The sequence below is a fragment of the Anomaloglossus baeobatrachus genome, chromosome 5 (genome assembly GCF_048569485.1).
Source record: "Anomaloglossus baeobatrachus isolate aAnoBae1 chromosome 5, aAnoBae1.hap1, whole genome shotgun sequence".
Lineage (NCBI taxonomy): Eukaryota > Metazoa > Chordata > Amphibia > Anura > Aromobatidae > Anomaloglossus > Anomaloglossus baeobatrachus.
Window position 1 is genome coordinate 80,983,363 of NC_134357.1, and position 20,128 is coordinate 81,003,490.

The 20,128-nt window shown below is 48.8% G+C and overlaps 1 protein-coding gene across 4 annotated transcripts in view; it reads left to right on the forward strand.

Annotated features, from left to right (window-relative positions):
- Positions 1-20,128, forward strand: part of ATE1 (arginyltransferase 1) — a 188,355-nt gene that overhangs the window by 61,770 nt on the left and 106,457 nt on the right. For 2 of the 4 annotated variants that reach the window (XM_075348636.1, XM_075348638.1), the window contains exons 6-7: positions 1-195; positions 15,330-15,458. The exon at positions 1-195 is cut by the window's left edge and continues 26 nt beyond it. In XM_075348636.1, the coding sequence (XP_075204751.1) occupies positions 1-195; positions 15,330-15,458 (324 nt within the window). The remainder of the gene's footprint in view (positions 196-15,329; positions 15,459-20,128) is intronic. The other 2 variants (XM_075348637.1, XM_075348640.1) reach the window with 1 other exon arrangement.

Here is a 20,128-nt window from a genome sequence, read left to right on the forward strand (position 1 = left end):
CCTTGTCGGAAAGCCAAAGACATCCGTAAGGAGCGCCGTCTGCAGAAACTGCTGATTCCAAAGGGCGATGAGACTCCACTGACGGAGCCACCAGCTGTCAGCCCAACTGCATCAAAACCCAAAGCCAATGGCACCAAATCTGTAGAGGAGTTTATTGATGTGCCAGACAGCAAAAACTTAGCTCATAGACTCGAGGTAAGAAATAATTTTACATTTTTTTTTCAAAAACACAAATTATTCTTTACATCAATAAGAATATCCCAGGTTGTGCCCGAAGCCCACAAAGAAAGGGCAGCACAGGGTAGTTTAGTGATCATTCCTTTTGTCAGCAGTGTGCACAAATACTAATTTCCAAACGTCACCAGAAATTATCTGTTCTTGACTTGTCCACGCGTACCATATTATTTAAAGAGACTCTATCAGCACAGGGTGACTGTTCAATCCAGGTACAGGCGCTCAGTGCCTCAGGTTGGGGCCAAACATTTAGTGCACCTTCCCACCAGTGTTTTCAGTCTATCACCACGTTCCCCTCTTTGATTGACAGCTCTGGCTTCATAGAAAAGGAAGGAGATGAAGGAAAAGCAAGCAGGTGGCACGATGCACTTAGATGTCTGACCCCACCATGATGCACTGAGTGCCTGTACTTGGTCTGAACAGTCATTTTGTGCTAAAAGTCTCTAAGGGTTATACCCCCCCCTAACTAAAAGTGATCAGCTCTCTAATAAAATGCAATTTCCTGGACCCCACAACAATCCCGAGAATGCATTTTACCACAGCCTGACACCTTTCATTGTCTGTGGGCCTCCTGCAGAAGTCAGAGCTTGGCTATTTTTCCAACAAACCTGGTGGGCCAAGCTGTCCAGGCCACAAATTTTTACCTATCCAAAGGATAAGCATTGACGTATAATGATTGGGGATATCCCTTTAAGCGTCTACGTATTCAGGGTTGAGGATTTTTTGGAGATTGATTTGAGGATTTTTGTACCCAAATACTCTTCAAATCCATTAACAATCCATATTTGATGCATCTAAATAGGGGTTTTGTAATGCACTGGAAGAAATATATACAGTATGTAAATATTAAGGGTTTTGGTTTTTTTAAGACTCACAAAAAACAAGCCTGCCTGGCTGTACTAAAGCTTTGTAATGTCATATAAGGGTCATACACAGGACGGCCATTAAGGTGTCTGGCAACCAATATTAAAAGGTGTAACGTGGTCTTAAACTTGAGCTAAGCAATTTTGGCTGCATCACATGGGTCACACACCCAAAAATCGCCCTATGTCACATCTCAACACAGTGCAGGTGAATGAGGTGACATGGCGATCTGCAAGAATCCATGACATGCAGTTTGCAAGAAATCCAACTGGTCCCAACTTTTTGCTTCTTGCTTCTCGTGGTATCTTGGGTATTTATATGTAGAACACCTTCGGTGAAGGCCATTGTGTCTTTTTAAAGGGATTTTGTCACTGCCTGAGATATATAATGATCAGCTATCTCCCCCCCTCCCGGCCATCTCCCCCCCTCCCGGCCATCTGCCCCCCCTCCCGGCCATCTGCCCCCCCTCCCGGCCATCTGCCCCCCCCTCCCGGCCATCTCCCCCCCTCCCGGCCATCTCCCCCCCTCCCGGCCATCTCCCCCCCCTCCCGGCCATCTCCCCCCCCCTCCCGGCCATCTCCCCCCCTCCCCGGCCATCTCCCCCCCTCCCGGCCATCTCCCCCCCTCCCGGCCATCTCCCCCCTCCCGTCCATCTCCCCCCTCCCGTCCATCTCCCCCCTCCCGTCCATCTAGCTATCTATCTATCCAAGGTGGCCATAAAATAATGCCTTGAATAGCATACATACCAATTTTCAGCCATTTCTGTCCATGGGTCAGTCTGCGCACGGCTCCATACACCTTAGGTTACTTTATGGCCACCTTGTATAATGGGGTTTGACAAAAAGCTTTCCCATGCATTGTACTCTGCATAATCAGCACCACATGTATCATATCATATATACTGTATATACCAAACGATGTGCTATTTCTCAAGTTGTAATTACTTGGAAAAACCTTGTGTACACCATTTTCTTGTGCCAAGTGTTATCCACCAGGGGGCAGTATAATATCATTAGTTATTTTTCACTTTCCTATAAAACAAATCACTGTTTTCATCTCTCCTGCAGCGTTTTATTGCTCCTCGCATTATATCACCATATTTTTGCAGGTTGTGCAGTAAATTGTTCTTCTGTAATATCAGAAAGTCATATTTGCTTGTTCATTCCGCATTACCTTCGTCTTCTGTTTTGCTTTTATTTCTCTAAACCCACCATTGCTGCATTTCCATTAACTTTCAATCTGTTACAGTCGCTGCAGGCGTTGATGTTTTCATGAACAGCTAATAACTGTATACCTATGTACGTATTTCTGCATATCTGTACCACACACACCATTAAGAATGGTGCCGTGTCTTGAAGAAAGCAGAGATTATTTTCTTTCTTTAATCTCTTCCATATATATTTTTCTTTATCGCTCCTAATTGGGAGACCCAGACAATTGGGTGTATAGCTACTGCCTCCGGAGGCCACACAAAGTATTACACTTAAAAGTGTAAGGCCCCCTCCCCTTCTGGCTATACACCCTCCCGTGGGATCACGGGCTCCTCAGTTTTCATGCTTTGTGCGAAGGAGGCACACATACACGCATAGCTCCACTGTTTAGTCAGCAGCAGCTGCTGACTATGTCGGATGGAAGAAAAGAGGGCCCATACTAGGGCCCCCAGCATGCTCCCTTCTCACCCCACTTTTTGTCGGCGGTGTTTGTTAAGGTTGAGGTACCCATTGCGGGTACGGAGGCTGGAGCCCACATGCTGCATCCTTCCCCATCCCCCTTAGGGCTCTGGGTGAAGTGGGATTTTACCGGTCTCCAGGCACTGAGACCGTGCTCCATCCACAGCCCCTGAGAACCTGCTGGAATGGAGCTGAGTATCGTCAGGGACAGGCCCTGCTACGTCAAGGTACTCTGTGTCCCCGTACATATCGCGCGCACACCGCAGCGTTGCTGGGTGTGTTAGTGCGCGGGGGCAACAGCGCTGCTGCGCTGGTGCCATTCCTATCTGCAGTTTTGCTGAGAGGGGACACGTATTTGGAACTGCCGCGCGGCCGCTGCTGTCAGTTTTTTCGCTGCGGCGCGGCTGGGACTTGTGGTGCGCCGGGGACTTCCGCGCTGGCCGTGCATATATCACGGCCGCGCTTATTACTCGAGTCCACGGCTTCTGCGGCCTAGTTTCGTTTCGTTCCCGCCCCCAGGCCTGCCAGTCAGGGGAAGGGCGGGACGCTATTCAGAACGTCAGCGCAGAGGGCTGGAGTCTGCTTGGCATACTCCAGCCCTCACACTGGGTACAGTGGGACGCCAGTTTCCCGCACTTTGTTTGAGGCACGCCCACGGTCCGCCCCTCTTCACAGGACGCCGGCAGCCATTCCTGATCTGCAGTCTGAGCTGGAGAGAGGAGACTGGGAGACCCAGACACGGGATTCTGGTGCCCACACACCCGCTTTTCAGCGGGCGGTAAGCTGCCCTTAAGGGCTGACCCCCACTGGTGCTGAAGTGTATATTGTATTTTATGCTTGCAGCTTTACATTGCACTGTACGGTCGCTGGGGATCCTCTGGTATATACCCTCCTATATTTCTCAGAGGACACAACAGCATGTCGACCGCAAAAAGCAAAGGTGCCAAGGCACAGGCTTTCTATGCTGCTTGTACCGCATGTGGGGGCTGTTCTACCGGCAGGTTCCACTGACCCCCACTGTGTGCAGTGCTCGGCCCCTGTGGCACTTGCTCGGCCGGGGCCTCTGCTGGAGGTGACCCAGGCAGAACCTCCTGTGAATACTGTCCAGGTGACAGGGACGGAGTTTGCAGTCTTTGCTGACAGATTGTCTGTGACTATGACTAAAATTCTTGAAACATTGCAGTCTAGACCAGTAGCTCAGGCCATGGACTCTGTTAACTCATTGCTCCCTGGTCCCCCTCAGTTGGAACAGTTCCGGGATCCGGGGGTGTCTCTTGCATCCCAGGGTGATGGCTCTGACACGGACGACAGTCCCAGACAGCCTAAACGAGCTCGCTATGAGCGGCCCTCGACTTCATCACACTGGTCAGGGTCCCAGCAGGACTCTCTGTATGATGAGGCGGAGATAGCTGGTCAGGATTCTGATCCTGAGACCGCTCTCAATTTGGATACTCCTGATGGTGACGCCATAGTGAATGATCTTATAGCGTCCATCAATAAAATGCTGGACATTTCTCCACCTGCTCTTCCTGTGGAGGAGACAGCTTCACAGCAGGAGAAATTCCATTTCAGGTATCCCAAGCGTAAATTAAGTGTATTTCTGGACCACTCTGACTTTAGAGAGGCAATCCAGAAACACCACGCTTATCCGGATAAGCGTTTTTCCAAACGGCTTAAGGATACACGTTATCCTTTTCCCCCGGACGTGGTCAAAGGTTGGACCCAGTGTCCCAAGGTGGATCCTCCAATCTCCAGGCTTGCAGCTAGGTCCTTAGTTGCAGTGGAAGATGGGGCGGCACTTAAAGATGCCACTGACAGGCAGATGGAACTTTGGTTGAAATCCATCTATGAAGCTATCGGCGCGTCGTTTGCTCCAGCATTCGCAGCCGTATGGGCACTCCAAGCTATTTCAGCTGGCCTTACACAGATTGACACGGTCACACGTACATCTGCTCCGCAGGTGGCACCCTTAACCTCTCAAATGTCTGCATTTGCGTCTTACGCGATTAATGCTGTCCTAGACTCTACGAGCCGTACGGCAGTGGCATCCGCCAACTCCGTAGTTTTACGCAGAGCCTTGTGGTTAAGAGAATGGAAGGCAGATTCTGCTTCCAAAAAGTGTTTAACCAGTTTGCCATTTTCTCGTGACCGACTTTTTGGGGAGCGCTTAGATGAAATCATTAAACACTCCAAGGGTAAAGATTCATCTTTACCTCAGCCCAGACAAAATAAACCCCAACAGAGGAGGGGACAGTCGGGGTTTCGGTCCTTTCGAGGCTCAGGCAGGTCCCAATTCTCCTTGTCCAAACGGACTCAAAAGGATCAGAGGAGCTCAGATTCTTGGCGGACTCAGTCACGCCCAAAAAAGACAGCCGGAAGACCCGCTACCAAGGCGGCTTCCTCATGACTTTCGGCCTCCTCTCTCCGCATCCTCGGTCGGTGGCAGGCTCTCTCGCTTTGGCGACATTTGGCTGCCACAGGTCACAGACCGTTGGGTGAGAGACATTCTGTCTCACGGGTACAGGATAGAGTTCAGCTCTCGTCCTCCAACTCGTTTCTTCAGAACTTCTCCACCTCCCGACCGAGCCGATGCTCTGCGGCTAGCGGTGTCCACTCTAAAAGCGGAAGGAGTGGTGACCCCCGTTCCTCTTCAGGAACAAGGTCACGGTTTTTACTCCAACTTGTTTGTGGTGCCAAAAAAGGACGGGTCATTCCGTCCCGTTCTGGATCTAAAACTGCTCAACAAGCACGTAAAAACCAGGCGGTTCCGAATGGAATCCCTTCGCTCCGTCATCGCCTCAATGTCTCAAGGAGATTTCCTAGCATCTATAGACATCAAGGATGCCTATCTCCACGTGCCGATTGCTCCAGAGCACCAGCGTTTTCTACGCTTTGTTATAGGAGACGAACACCTTCAGTTCGTAGCTCTGCCTTTCGGGCTGGCGACAGCCCCACGTGTCTTCACCAAGGTCATGGCAGCAGTAGTAGCAGTCCTGCACTCTCAAGGTCACTCCGTGATCCCGTATTTGGACGATCTACTTGTCAAGGCACCCTCTCAAGAGGCATGCCAGCATAGCCTGAACGTTGCGCTGGAGACTCTCCAGAGTTTCGGGTGGATCATCAACTTTTCAAAGTCAAATCTGACTCCGACCCAATCGCTAACATACCTTGGCATGGAGTTCCATACTCTCTCAGCGATAGTGAAGCTTCCGCTGGACAAACAGCGTTCACTACAGACAGGGGTGCAATCTCTCCTTCAAGGCCAGTCTCACCCCTTGAGACGCCTCATGCACTTCCTAGGGAAGATGGTAGCAGCAATGGAAGCAGTCCCTTTCGCGCAGTTTCATTTCCGTCCACTACAATGGGACATTCTCCGCCAATGGGACGGGAAGTCGACATCCCTCGACAGAGACGTCTCCCTTTCTCAGGCGGCCAAGGAATCTCTTCGGTGGTGGCTTCTTCCCACCGTTTTGTCGAAAGGAAAGTCCTTTCTACCCCCATCCTGGGAGGTAGTCACGACAGACGCGAGTCTATCAGGGTGGGGAGCAGTGTTTCTCCACCACAGGGCTCAAGGGACGTGGACTCAGGAAGAGTCCACTCTTCAGATCAATGTTCTAGAAATCAGAGCAGTGTATCTTGCCCTACAAGCCTTCCAGCAGTGGCTGGAAGGCAAGCAGATCCGAATTCAGTCGGACAACTCCACAGCGGTAGCGTACATCAACCACCAAGGCGGAACACGCAGTCGGCAAGCCTTCCAGGAAGTCCGACGGATTCTGACGTGGGTGGAAGACACGGCTTCCACCATATCCGCAGTTCACATCCCAGGCGTGGAAAACTGGGAAGCAGACTTCCTCAGTCGCCAGGGTATGGACGCAGGGGAATGGTCCCTTCACCCGGACGTGTTTCAGGAGATCTGTCGCCGCTGGGGGATGCCGGACGTCGACCTGATGGCGTCACGGCACAACAACAAGGTCCCGACTTTCATGGCACGGTCTCACGATCACCGAGCTCTGGCGGCAGACGCCTTAGTTCAAGATTGGTCGCAATTCCGGCTACCTTATGTGTTCCCGCCTCTGGCATTGTTACCCAGAGTGCTGCGCAAGATCAGGGCCGACTGCCGTCGCGCCATCCTCGTCGCTCCAGACTGGCCGAGGAGATCGTGGTACCCAGATCTCTGGCACCTCACGGTAGGCCAACCATGGGCACTACCAGAACGACCAGACTTGCTATCTCAAGGGCCGTTTTTCCACCTGAATTCTGCGGCCCTGAACCTGACTGTGTGGCCATTGAGTCCTGGATCCTAGCGTCTTCAGGATTATCTCGAGAGGTTATTACCACCATGAGACAGGCTAGAAAACCATCCTCCGCCAAGATCTACCACAGGACGTGGAAGATATTCTTATCTTGGTGCGCTGCTCAGGAAGTTTCTCCCTGGCCTTTTGCATTGCCTACTTTTCTTTCCTTCCTGCAATCCGGGTTGGAAAAAGGTTTGTCGCTCAGTTCCCTTAAAGGACAAGTCTCAGCGCTATCTGTATTTTTTCAGAAACGCCTAGCACGACTTACTCAGGTACGCACGTTCCTGCAAGGAGTTTGTCATATCGTCCCTCCTTACAAGCGGCCGTTAGAGCCCTGGGATCTGAACAAGGTTCTAATTGCCCTCCAGAAGCCGCCTTTCGAGCCTATGAAGGATGTTTCCCTTTCTCGTCTTTCACAGAAAGTGGCCTTTCTAGTTGCGGTCACGTCTCTTCGGAGAGTGTCCGAGCTAGCGGCGCTCTCATGCAAATCTCCCTTCCTGGTGTTTCACCAGGACAAGGTGGTTCTACGTCCGATTCCTGAGTTTCTCCCTAAGGTGGTATCCCCCTTTCATCTCAATCAGGATGTCACATTACCTTCCTTGTGTCCTCATCCAGTTCATCAATTTGAGAAAGGTTTGCATTTGTTGGATCTGGTCAGAATCTACATTTCCCGCACGGCGCCCTTACGCCGCTCGGATGCACTCTTTGTCCTTGTCGCTGGTCAGCGTAAAGGGTCGCAAGCTTCCAAATCCACCCTGGCTCGGTGGATCAAGGAACCAATTCTTGAAGCCTACCGTTCTGCGGGGCTTCCGGTTCCTTCAGGGCTGAAGGCCCATTCTACCAGAGCCGTGGGTGCGTCCTGGGCTTTACGGCACCAGGCTACGGCTCAGCAGGTGTGCCAGGCAGCTACCTGGTCGAGTCTGCACACCTTTACCAAGCATTATCAGGTGCATACCTACGCTTCGGCGGACGCCAGCCTAGGTAGACAAGTCCTTCAGGCGGCGGTTGCCCACCTGTAGGACAGGGCTGTTTGACAGCCCTATCACGAGGTATTCTTTTACCCACCCAGGGACTGCTTTTGGACGTCCCAATTGTCTGGGTCTCCCAATTAGGAGCGATAAAGAAGAAGGGAATTTTGTTTACTTACCGTAAATTCCTTTTCTTCTAGCTCCAATTGGGAGACCCAGCACCCGCCCTGTTTTCTTAGGGATTTTTGGTTTTTTCGGGTACACATGTTGTTCATGTTGAATAGTTTCAGTTCTCCGATGTTTCTTCGGATTGAATTTGTCTTTAAACCTGTTATTGGCTTTCCTCCTTCTTGCTTTTGCACTAAAACTGAGGAGCCCGTGATCCCACGGGAGGGTGTATAGCCAGAAGGGGAGGGGCCTTACACTTTTAAGTGTAATACTTTGTGTGGCCTCCGGAGGCAGTAGCTATACACCCAATTGTCTGGGTCTCCCAATTGGAGCTAGAAGAAAAGGAATTTACGGTAAGTAAACAAAATTCCCTTCTTTTTCTCTTTCAAACCTCAGTTATTTTCATTTTTTTTTAATTATTTTTATTTTCTTCCGTTAAATGTTCCCATAATGTTGCCTACTTCTGACATGTCACTGGATGGTGGGTTCCCGGGTCCTGAGACCTCCACTGATCACCGTAATGAAGGCGCCCTTTGCTTTTGTTCACCTCTCCTCGAGGTGCAGAGCCAGCATGGTTCAGAGCTGTACACTGTATATAGATGTATACACTGCTCGCCGCTCACTCCAAGCCTCCCTGTAGATTTATTTACTGCGACTCCACTCTGTGAGGCGTTCCATGAATCCATACCATAGTCATCATCTCTGAGGAGAGCCACTTATATCGGTGGAGGTCTCCGCACCCAGTATCCCGCAGATCAAAACATCTAATGTAACTAGATGTCAGAAGCTTAAAGCGCAGCAATCACCAGGATTTTCCTATATAACCTAAAGCCAGTGCTATACTGGTGCTATCATGCTGATTCTATTCATACCTGTAGTTGTGAGATCGGATGTATAGTTTATGAAACACAAGCAAATAAAGTTTGTAAAATGAGCAGCTTTTTGATTGGCAGCAGCTAATAGCTGGGGTGTTTTTTTTTTCTTTATCGTTCCTTATGGGAGACCCAAACCATGGGTGTATAGCTACTGCCTCCGGAGGACACACAAAGTACTACACTCAAACGTGTAGCTCCTCCCTCCGGGCTATATACACCCCCTGGATGACAATCTACCCAGTTCAATGCTTTGTGTTTCAGGAGGATCACACACTTGCATTCTCTGATATTTTTTTTTTTTTCCAGAATGTCAGCCCGCACAGTCGTAGCTGTGGCTGATGGCACTTCTCTTAAGGATCCCACTGACCGCCAGGTTGACCTTCTGGCCAAGTCTGTATATGAGGCGGCAGGAGCCTCGTTCTCCCCGTCTTTTGCGGCAGTGTGGGCTCTTAAGGCAGTCTCTGCTTCTCTGGCAGAGATTCATTCCCTCTCCAGGGACTCTATTCCTGAGACGGATGCCTTAACTTCTCAAGCTTCGGCTTTTGCATCCTACGCCATGTCTGCCATCCTGGAGGCTTCTCACCGCACTGCGGTGGCCTCCGTTAACTCCCTCGCGATCCGCAGGATCTTGTGGCTTCGAGAGTGGAAAGCAGACGCTTCCTCTAAGAAGTACCTTGCGAGTCTCCCTTTTACTGGGTCCCGGCTGTTTGGGGAACAGCTGGATGACATAATTAAGGAAGCTACTGGCGGGAAGAGTACTTCCCTGCCACAAGCTAAACCCAAGAAACCTGTCCAGGGCAGGAACCAATCGAGGTTTCGTTCCTTTTGTTCCTCTAACTGGTCGTCCTCTAAGCCCTCGACCTCGTCCACTACCGCAGCCAAGGATCGTAAATCCAACTGGCGCGCAAATCCGCGTCCTCAAAAGACCGGAGGAGCCGCTGCCACTAAGGCAGCCTCCTCGTGACTATCTAGCCGCGCCAGCAACGTCCTTGGTCGGTGGCAGGCTCTCCCACTTTGGCGACGTGTGGTTGCAACACGTCTCCGATCAGTGGGTGCGGGATATCATCTCCCACGGCTACAGGATAGAATTTTCTTCAAGCCCGCCAAACAGATTTTTTCTGTCCACCCCCCCCTGCTCCAAAGCCGCCGCCTTCTCTCAGGCCGTGGCATCCCTGCAGGCCAACGGTGTAATTGTTCCGGTTCCCGCCCGGGAACGGTTCAGCGGTTTCTACTCAAACCTCTTTCTAGTCCCCAAAAAGGACGGTTCCTTCCGACCCATCCTGGACCTCAAGCTTCTCAACAAGCATGTTCAGGTGCGGCACTTTCGCATGGAATCTCTGAGATCGGTCATTGCATCAATGACCCAAGGAGATTTTCTGGCATCCATCGACATCAGAGATGCCTATCTGCATGTGCCTATTGCGGTTTCACACCAGCGTTGGCTACGCTTTGCGATCGGAGAGGAACATTTTCAATTCGTGGCTCTCCCCTTCGGCTTAGCCACGGCCCCTCGAGTATTCACCAAGGTCATGGCAGCAGTGGTTGCGGTCCTGCACCTCCAGGGGTTGGCAGTGATTCCTTACCTGGACGACCTTCTAGTCAAGGCCTCATCCAGTGCAGACTGCCAGCGGAGTGTCTCTCTCACTCTCGCCACGCTAGTTCAGTTCGGGTGGCTTGTCAACCTGCCCAAGTCCACTCTGATCCCGACCCAGGTGCTTTTGTACCTAGGGATGCAATTCGAGACTCTGCCGGCACTTGTCAAGTTGCCCTTAGTCAAACAGCAGTCCCTTCGTCTGGCGGTGCGCTCTCTGCTGAGGCACCGCCGTCATTCCATCAGACACCTCATGCAGGTGCTGGGTCAGATGGTGGCGTCCATGGAAGCGGTTCCCTTTGCTCAGTTCCATCTGCGTCCCCTGCAGCTGGACATTCTCCGCTGTTGGGACAAGCGGATCTCTTCCTTGCACAGGCAGGTGGCTCTGTCGTCACAGACCAGGAGCTCCCTTCAGTGGTGGCTTCGGCCTCTCTCTCTGTCCCAGGGCCGCTCCTTCCTGACTCCGTCCTGGGTGATCCTCACCACGGATGCCAGCCTCTCCGGTTGGGGAGCAGTATTTCTCCATCACCGAGCTCAGGGCACTTGGACTCCGTCCGAATCAGCCCTCTCGATCAATGTGCTGGAGATCAGAGCTGTGTTTCTAGCTCTCCTAGCCTTTCACCACCTGTTGGCGGGCAAGCACATTCGAGTTCAGTCGGACAACGCGACAGCTGTTGCCTACATCAATCACCAGGGCGGGACTCACAGCCGTCTGGCGATGTTGGAGGTTCAACGAATCCTCCAGTGGACGGAGGACTCCAAGTCCACCATGTCTGCAGTCCACATCCCAGGCGTGGAAAACTGGGAGGACGATTATCTCAGCCGTCAAACCGTGGACAGCGGCGAGTGGGCCCTGCACCCGTCAGTGTTCAGATCAATCTGCCGCAAGTGGGGCACTCCGGAAGTGGACCTAATGGCATCCCGGCACAACAACAAGGTTCCGGTTTACGTGGCTCGCTCCCACGATCCTCAAGCCTTCGCAGCAGACGCACTGGTTCAAGATTGGTCTCAGTTCCGTCTGGCCTATGTGTTTCCCCCTCTAGCGCTCTTGCCCAGGGTTCTGCGCAAGATCAGAATGGAGGGCCGTCGAGTCATACTCATTGCTCCGGACTGGCCCAGGCGAGCTTGGTACCCAGACCTGCTCCGTCTGTCCGTAGAGGTGCCGTGGCATCTCCCGGACCGCCCAGACCTTCTCTCTCAAGGTCCGTTCTTCCGCCAGAATTCTGCGGCTCTCAGATTGACGGCGTGGCTCTTGAGTCCTGGATCCTAACGGCTTCAGGCATTCCCTCTGAGGTCATCTCCACCATGACTCAGGCTCGGAAGTCTTCCTCGGCCAAGATTTACCACAGGACTTGGAGGATTTTCCTGTCCTGGTGTCGCTCTTCCGACCATGCCCCTTGGCCGTTCTCCTTGCCGACCATCCTGTCTTTTCTACAGTCCGGTCTACAGCTAGGACTGTCCCTCAATTTCCTCAAGGGACAGGTGTCGGCTCTGTCGGTATTGTTCCAGCGGCGTATCGCCCGACTGGCTCAGGTGCGCACTTTCATGCAGGGCGCATCTCACATCATTCCTCCTTACCGGAGGCCCTTGGATCCCTGGGACCTTAATCTGGTCCTCACGGCCTTACAAAAACCCCCCTTTGAACCGCTCAGGGATGTTCCCTTGTTTCGACTTTCACAGAAAGTTGTTCTTCTAGTAGCCATAACTTCTCTCAGGAGAGTCTCTGATTTGGCTGCGCTCTCTTCGGAGTCACCTTTTTTGGTGTTTCACCAAGACAAGGTGGTTCTTCGTCCATCTCCGGACTTTCTCCCTAAGGTGGTGTCTCCTTTCCACCTTAACCAGGACATTTCATTGCCTTCTCTTTGTCCGGCCCCTGTGCATTGCTTTGAAAAGGCGTTGCATACCTTGGATTTGGTGCGGGCGCTCCGAATCTATGTGTCACGCACTGCCGTTTTTAGGCGGTGCACCTCACTTTTTGTGCTAACCACTGGTCAGCGCAAGGGTCTCGCTGCTTCTAAACCGACCCTAGCTCGTTGGATCAGGTCGGCTATCACCGATGCCTACCAGTGTTCCAGGCGCCTCCCCCGCCAGGGATTAAGGCGCACTCGACCAGAGCTGTCGGTGCCTCCTGGGCTTTCAGGCACCAGGCTACGGCTCAGCAGGTTTGTCAGGCTGCCACGTGGTCCAGTCTGCACACTTTTTCGAAGCACTACCAAGTGCATGCTCATGCTTCGGCAGATGCGAGCTTGGGCAGACGCATTCTTCAGGCGGCTGTCGCCCATTTGTGAAGTTAGGTTTTGCCTACTTCTCAGTTGGTTTATTCCCACCCATGGACTGCTTTGGAACGTCCCATGGTTTGGGTCTCCCATAAGGAACGATAAAGAAAAAGAGAATTTTGTTTACTTACCGTAAATTCTTTTTCTTATAGTTCCGACATGGGAGACCCAGCACCCTCCCTGTTGCCTGTTGGCAGTTTTTTTGTTCCGTGTGTTTCACCGGCTGTTGTTAGTAGTCAGAGTTACGGTTATTCCGAGTTTTACTCTATCTCTACTTATGGGTGGATGTCCTCCTTCAGCTTTTGCACTGAACTGGGTAGATTGTCATCCAGGGGGTGTATATAGCCCGGAGGGAGGAGCTACACGTTTGAGTGTAGTACTTTGTGTGTCCTCCGGAGGCAGTAGCTATACACCCATGGTTTGGGTCTCCCATGTTGGAACTATAAGAAAAAGAATTTACGGTAAGTAAACAAAATTCTCTTTTTTTTTTATAGTGATTCCCGCCCCCTCGCCTGTTGTTCCTCCCCCTATCTTTTATTTATGTTAATTCTATTGTATAAGCGTTTTACTAATGGTTGTGGCTAAATCAAAGTGGCTTCAAGGACCTTGCTGATGTCATACCCATGTGACCAGAAGGGCCGAGGCTTCAGCCAACATAGCTGATACCAGGAAGCAACATTATTTGTCTGTTGACAGATAGGGGGAGGGACAACAGACGAACGTGCGGGAATTACTATCATATCCCACCCCAGGTATTACGAGCTCGCCAGCTGCTGCTAATCAAAAATCTGCTCGTTTTACAAAGTTTACTTGCTTGTGTTTCAAAAACTATACATCCAATCTCATAACTACAGGTATGTATAGAATCAGCATGATAGCCCCAGTATAGGACTGGTTTTAGGTTATGTAGGAAATCCTGGTGGTTGGTCCTCTTTAAGACTTAAATGTTTGGTCCTACTCCACTCACTTTGCATCCAGAGGTGACAGGAGCAGGTGACGTCATGTCTACAGATACCCGCTGAAACGTGTGTACAATTGCCTGCAGCTACACTATCCATGCTTAAACGGGGTGGGTATACATAGCTGTGACATCACCTCGCCCGCTCGTCCCTCAAACATTTCTTTCCACATTGAGACGGTTGGGTTTGTTAAGCAAAGTGTTCACGGCCAGCAGACTGTGCTCTTCTTAGTGGCACTGTTCTTCCAGAAGAGAATGAGAAGTGCCCACATCATATATTCCCGATCTCAGGCTTTAGTAGACAAGATTCTTGGCAAAAAAGTAATTTCAAGTAGTGTATCTTTCAGAAAATCTTAATTCCTCCTGCAGTTTGTTCATTATTCAGTGCTCCGGGTCCACGCCATTGATATCACGTCCACAGCCGGGCAGCACGGTGAGCTCGGAGGCTTTTCTCTGTAGACGGAGCTCGCTCATTGATTGTACATGTGTCGTCAGCTCCGCAACCAATGCTAGATTCTGAGACCAGCGCCAGAGGCTCAACGCTGGACCCCGAGGCGTTGAATAAAGAACACAGGTTTTTTTTTTATAATGAGCTGCAGCTGGAAACACCTTTTAAAGAGGTCGTCTACTACTTTAACACTAAGGATAGGCCATCAATATCTAATTGGCTGGGGTTCTACACCCGGCACCCCTGCCGTATAGCTGTCCTTGGTGCCGGCATCTGTAGCTGGCCGCCAAAAATGCTCAGTTCCGGAGCTGCCCTGTCTTCTGATGGTGGCCGCAGCCAAGTATTGCACATCCTCCTCTTATTCTAATCAATGGGAGGCCGATGTGCAGTACCGACTGCGACCGTAATCGGGCCACCTGTTGTCGCTGCCAGCACTGAGAACAGCTGATCGGCGGGGGTGCCATCAAGGATAGGCCATCAGTATAAAAGTAGTGGACAACCCCTTTTAAGTCTAAAATTTGGCAATGTGTTCATTCTTCAAGTGGCCACCTCTGCATAGACATTAGTGGCATATAGATTGGCTGTGTGGCCATAGTCCGCTCATCAGGGATCCACTAGGATTCCCACAATTTGGGACATCACTAGTTTACTTTGTGCTTGCTTAGCTGCCATGTTGACCATTCCTTGGTATAGGCTGACCTTACTGCCACCAAAGGAAGCTGAGCAGACCGCATGGGAGACTAATTGGTTCAGCCCTTTCCTGTACATATCGCATGGCATCAAGCCTCTACCCACCGGATATTGGTGACCTGTCCGAGCAATGTGCCACTGCTGTCTATGGGGAGACAACCTTCTAATGTTCTTCTTTTTCCAGTATGGCGGCGTTGTATATAGCTGGTGTTCCTCCTCCGTCTGGGGTGTCCCATTGTCTTCTTATTTGTAGGTGCCGTAATGGCTGTTCTTTTTTCCACTCCTTTTGAAGGTGAAACTTGTGAGGTCCTGTCCTCCCAGCTCGCTGTTCAAAGTGACGTTTCAAGAGTCTTACCAAGTATATAAGCGCTATCAGACGACCATTCACCAGGACCCGCCTGACAAGCCGACCGTGAGCCAGGTCAGAGGACGGGCGACACAATGCACCAATACAACGTGCAGGCACATGGATAGGAGAGCGTTACAGCAGCATAGGGCTCTTAGGAAAGCTTTTTTTGCGTTGATTTTTCCTTGACCTTGTCACTTATATAGCGGGTTCAGACCTATACAGCACCGCCAGCCCCCAGCACTTCACAAGACCTTGACGTCCTGGGACTCGTTGATGTCTCCCTGTGCGGCAGACACTCCGGGACACGCTGTGAGCTGCCTGAGATGGCTCCACACACAGGATTTGGTTTCTGATCAAGCCCTCAGACGCACACCAGCCTGCTATTCCTGGAGCCGGCGGGTAATTGTGTGCCAGCGAGAATCACAAATGTTCAGGCCGAAAAAGCAAAGAAATCTAAACAGGATCTCGATGTTCTGCTCAAATGGGCAGTGACCTTCTTCACTTCTTTTCACAGGGCGCCAACCCTGCGATATTCATCGCTCCGTACCTAGGGCAGGACAAAAGCATCCAGTCTCTTTCCATGTCGTGGGTACATTATGCTAATGCTCTGCCAGTGTAGGGACCGGTGCCCACCTCCGTTTTAAGGAGTAAATGAGATTAGACTTTTATAATTTTGACATTTGCTTTCTGTGCTGTTCCGGTTCAGTCGCTCGGCTCCTCAGATGCTGCCTTTGGTGTTTTTGGCCAGTGGGTTCATATTGGGCAATGTCTTGTAGCTTCAGGCAGGTGAAGTACATGAGACTTTCTGATATTTGTGCTTTTATATATTGCAACTAGTTTTTTTTTCTATTGGAATGTCTGTGGTCGTGTTCCACGTTTCATTTTATTCTCCATCTGGAGTGGCACACAGAGAGGAAAACTATTGCTTTTTGTATAGCGGATACCTCTTAGTTGTGAATTTATGCATTTCGTGTACATGCTGGGACTTGTCGTTTTTTTTAACAGATTGGTTGCAGAACACTGACTTTCTGCCTAGTTTTCAGCAATAGTCTGGAGTTTAGGAATATGTGATCATTTTTTAAACAAAACCTTTCTGGATTGCCATAATAGGTAAAAAAAAGGGGCAAAATAATAAATTCTACTTAATATTCACTTTTTTTATTATGTACTGATTCCATTCTGCTACTGTTTACTCGTCAAGATGAAACCGAGCAAGTTTTTTTGTCATAACGCCTACGAATCTGCAAGTTTTTTTGCAACCTCATCTGAGAGCAGCATGATGTAGACAAAGAGATCCTGAAACCAATGATGTATCACTTAGATTACTGGGTACAGGTGTTCTGCCACAATCTGAATGTGTAGATTTAGCAATGCAGCAGAGACCAGAGAGCTGTCCCACCCACACCCAGGCTCTGTATAGAGATTGACACCTCACTGTCAATGTACAATCAGAGGAGGGCGCCTGCCATACTGCCGTGCACCTGACATTGTAGTCTGAGCAACAAAGGTCCTGCTGCATAAATAAACATACATAGAAACTACAGATCGGACCTTGACAAGACAGGCATCCCTGAATTTTCTGTGTGAACTTCAACTTACATAGCAAAAACCTGGTGACAGATTCCCTTTAAAGTATAAGTCTTTTCAATTTTTATTTTATAAATTAAAGGGAGTCTGTCAGCAGGTTTTTGCTATCTCTTTTAAGAGCAGCATGATGTCAAAAAAGAGATCCTGAATCCAACCATGTATCACTTACATTACTTGGTGGAGACGTTCTGACAGTGTTTTTACATTTGTCAATACAGCAGAGCTGAGGTAGCTGCACCTGCCCACAGCACAACTTTCTATATAAAGTGTCTATAGACAGAGAGCTGCTAATCACGAGAGGAGATGGAGTTGGACTACTAAGCAGGAGGCAACTAGTCACAGCAATGATAATCATTGGGTGATAAAACCTTCAGTTTAAGTAAACAACAGTACACAGTGTGACATGTGACACATCGCTGAAATCTGTGTTAACACCTACAGCATGCTGTCCTCAGAATACATAGGAAAAACCTGCTGACAAATTCCCTTTTACAGTACACGTGCAAATAAGCAGCCTTGTAATATTTCTTATCTGCTTCCTTCTCGGCCAGGACTGCTCATTCATTTTCAGAATTCTGAATTCCCGAGTGCGTTTCTTATTTTCACGTGTACTATTGGTTTTATGTAATAAAAATTAAAACTGCTGTTACTCTTTAAATTGTGATGTCCACATGCATGGCCATCGCTCCTTTCCGCCTCAGGCTGGATACATCTGTGGTCAGGGTCCATTGTTCACTTCAGTGTATGTGGCACCAACCCTTGTCAGACACACAGGCCATATCCACCGGGGAAAAATCCCTTAAAGCGTGCCTACAGTTTTGGTTTGCCAACATGTGACAGGGGTGAAATATTGTGCAGGTAGCTGGGGGGGGGGGGGTCTCTGTCCCCCTGATGGCTCCAAACACTTCTCACATGTGCACTGTTCATAAAGCTGAAGCGCCCCATCCTACCTGGGTTTGCTCGTATAGGGGTGTGTGTGTGTGTGTATAGTGGTCCAAACGTAGGTGGACAGTATGTGTAATAGGGTTTTCAAACATGGTGAAAAGTGAAACTGACTCAGTTGTCCTTAGCAACCAATCAGATTCCACCTTTTATTTTCCAATGAGTCTGTGAAGAATGAAAAGTGGAATCTGATTGGTTGCTAAGGGCAACTGAGTCAGTTTCACTTTTCACCATGTTTGATTACCCTATTACACATACTGTCCACCTACTTTTGGACCACCCTGTATATACAGTATACAGGCTACACATTGTACCCTGACTAATTGAAGTATTTTTTTTTTTTTTTTTTTTTATTATTATTATTTTTTACATTTGTAATCTTTTTTTTTTTTCTTCTTCTAATGTTGTTGTGTGGTTTTGTTGTTTTTTTACTGAAAATTCCAGCAGTAGCCAAACTTGGAATGAGCTGTATTTTATACAAACGCTGGCTCTAAAAACGCCATAACACCCACTGAATGTAGTGGATTCAGTACTGTGAAAAAGTTTCAGGCAGTTGTGGAAAACCTACTACAGAATAAGAATGCTTGCAAAAATAGAGGTATTATTATTAGTGTTTTGGGTTTTTTTTAACGAATTGCAAAGTGAATTCACAAAAAAGAAATCTAATCAATTTCAGAAAGCATCAATTGTTGTAGGTACACTTACAAAATTCCTGAGTTTGTGCAAGATTATAGGCAGGTAGGTATATAAGTAATCCGTTATATAAAACAGGTGATAGTGGTCATCCTTTTCATATGTTGATTGAAACTGGGTGAAGAACAGCCAAAATTTGCTACAATGGTGAGGTTGTAAAAGACAGTCTCATGTCAAAGGTCATGTATATCGTGGGTAGACTGCGCACAGCAAAACACAAGCTAGGTAATTTATACTGCATCACTAAGGTGTCTTTTAGGCAAAGATTTCAAAGTTTAAAGATGTGTAGTTCAAGCTCTTTTGAAGACCCACCAAGAATTGGACAACATTGAATACCATAGACAGTGTTTGGACAAGGAAATTTGGTCTAACAGATGAAAAACACTTCATGCTTACTTATGAAATGGCGTGAGGTCCAGCTGTCCCATCAGTTCGGAATGCACATTTACCAGGGTGACCCAGCCCATATACCGGCCAAAGAGGTCTTCATGGAAAAATTGAAGCCAAAAAGTCATATTTTTTTACATGAAAAGGGCCAAATGACTCAACTATGCACAAAAAACACATTAACGTTGCATAAAATGATAGCAGGTATTTTTGATTGATAGGTCAACAGTTTAAATATTTAGCAATAATAGAAGGCAGTTTGGTCTCCAAAGGTTAGGAGGGTGGTATAATAATGAGTCTATGCAAACAGTGAAGCATGGTGGAGGTTCATGGGAAGTTTGGAGCTGCATTTCAGCAAACTGTAGGGGATTTGGTCAGGATTAGTGGTGTCCACAATGCAAAAAAATACTTATCCATCATCTAATAAATTCAGCAAGGTGTGTAATTGGCTCCAAAATTATTCTGCATCAGGACAACGACCCCAAACATACAGCCAATGTCTTTAAGAACTATCTTCATGGTAAAGAACTACTGTAAGTGATGATCTAACCCCCACAGAGACTTGATCGCAATATCATCCAGTCTGTCTGGGATTACATGAAAGACAGAAGGATTTGCACAAGGCTACATCCATAGATCTGTGGTTAGTTCTCCAAGATATTTGGAGCAACCTTCAAACGGAGTTCCTTCAAAAACTGTGTACAAGTGTAGATAGAAGAAATGATACTGTTCTGAAGGTAAAGGGCGGTCACACCAAATATTAATTTGATTTAAGTTTGTCTTGTTCATTCACTTTGCATTTTGTAAAATTGATAAAAATAAACTATTAACCCTTCTATTTTTGAAAGCATGTCTACGCTGATTCACCTTACCCCATATTTCCCTGCAAAACCTTACAATCATATCACATAGAGTAATATGTATTTGTACATATAAAAGTGGCCAGACACCTTTGGTGAGGGACACGCACGCTCTTGTTCTCATTGTTGAGAAAGAAGAAAGCTGGAGGAAAAGTAGTATCTCTGTAATGAAGTACAGGATCGGGCATGTTGAAATCCAGCTGCCCAATCATTCTCTCGGAGTCGCTCAGTCTCATCAGTAAATCAGTTTGGCCAACATTAATGTGATGTATG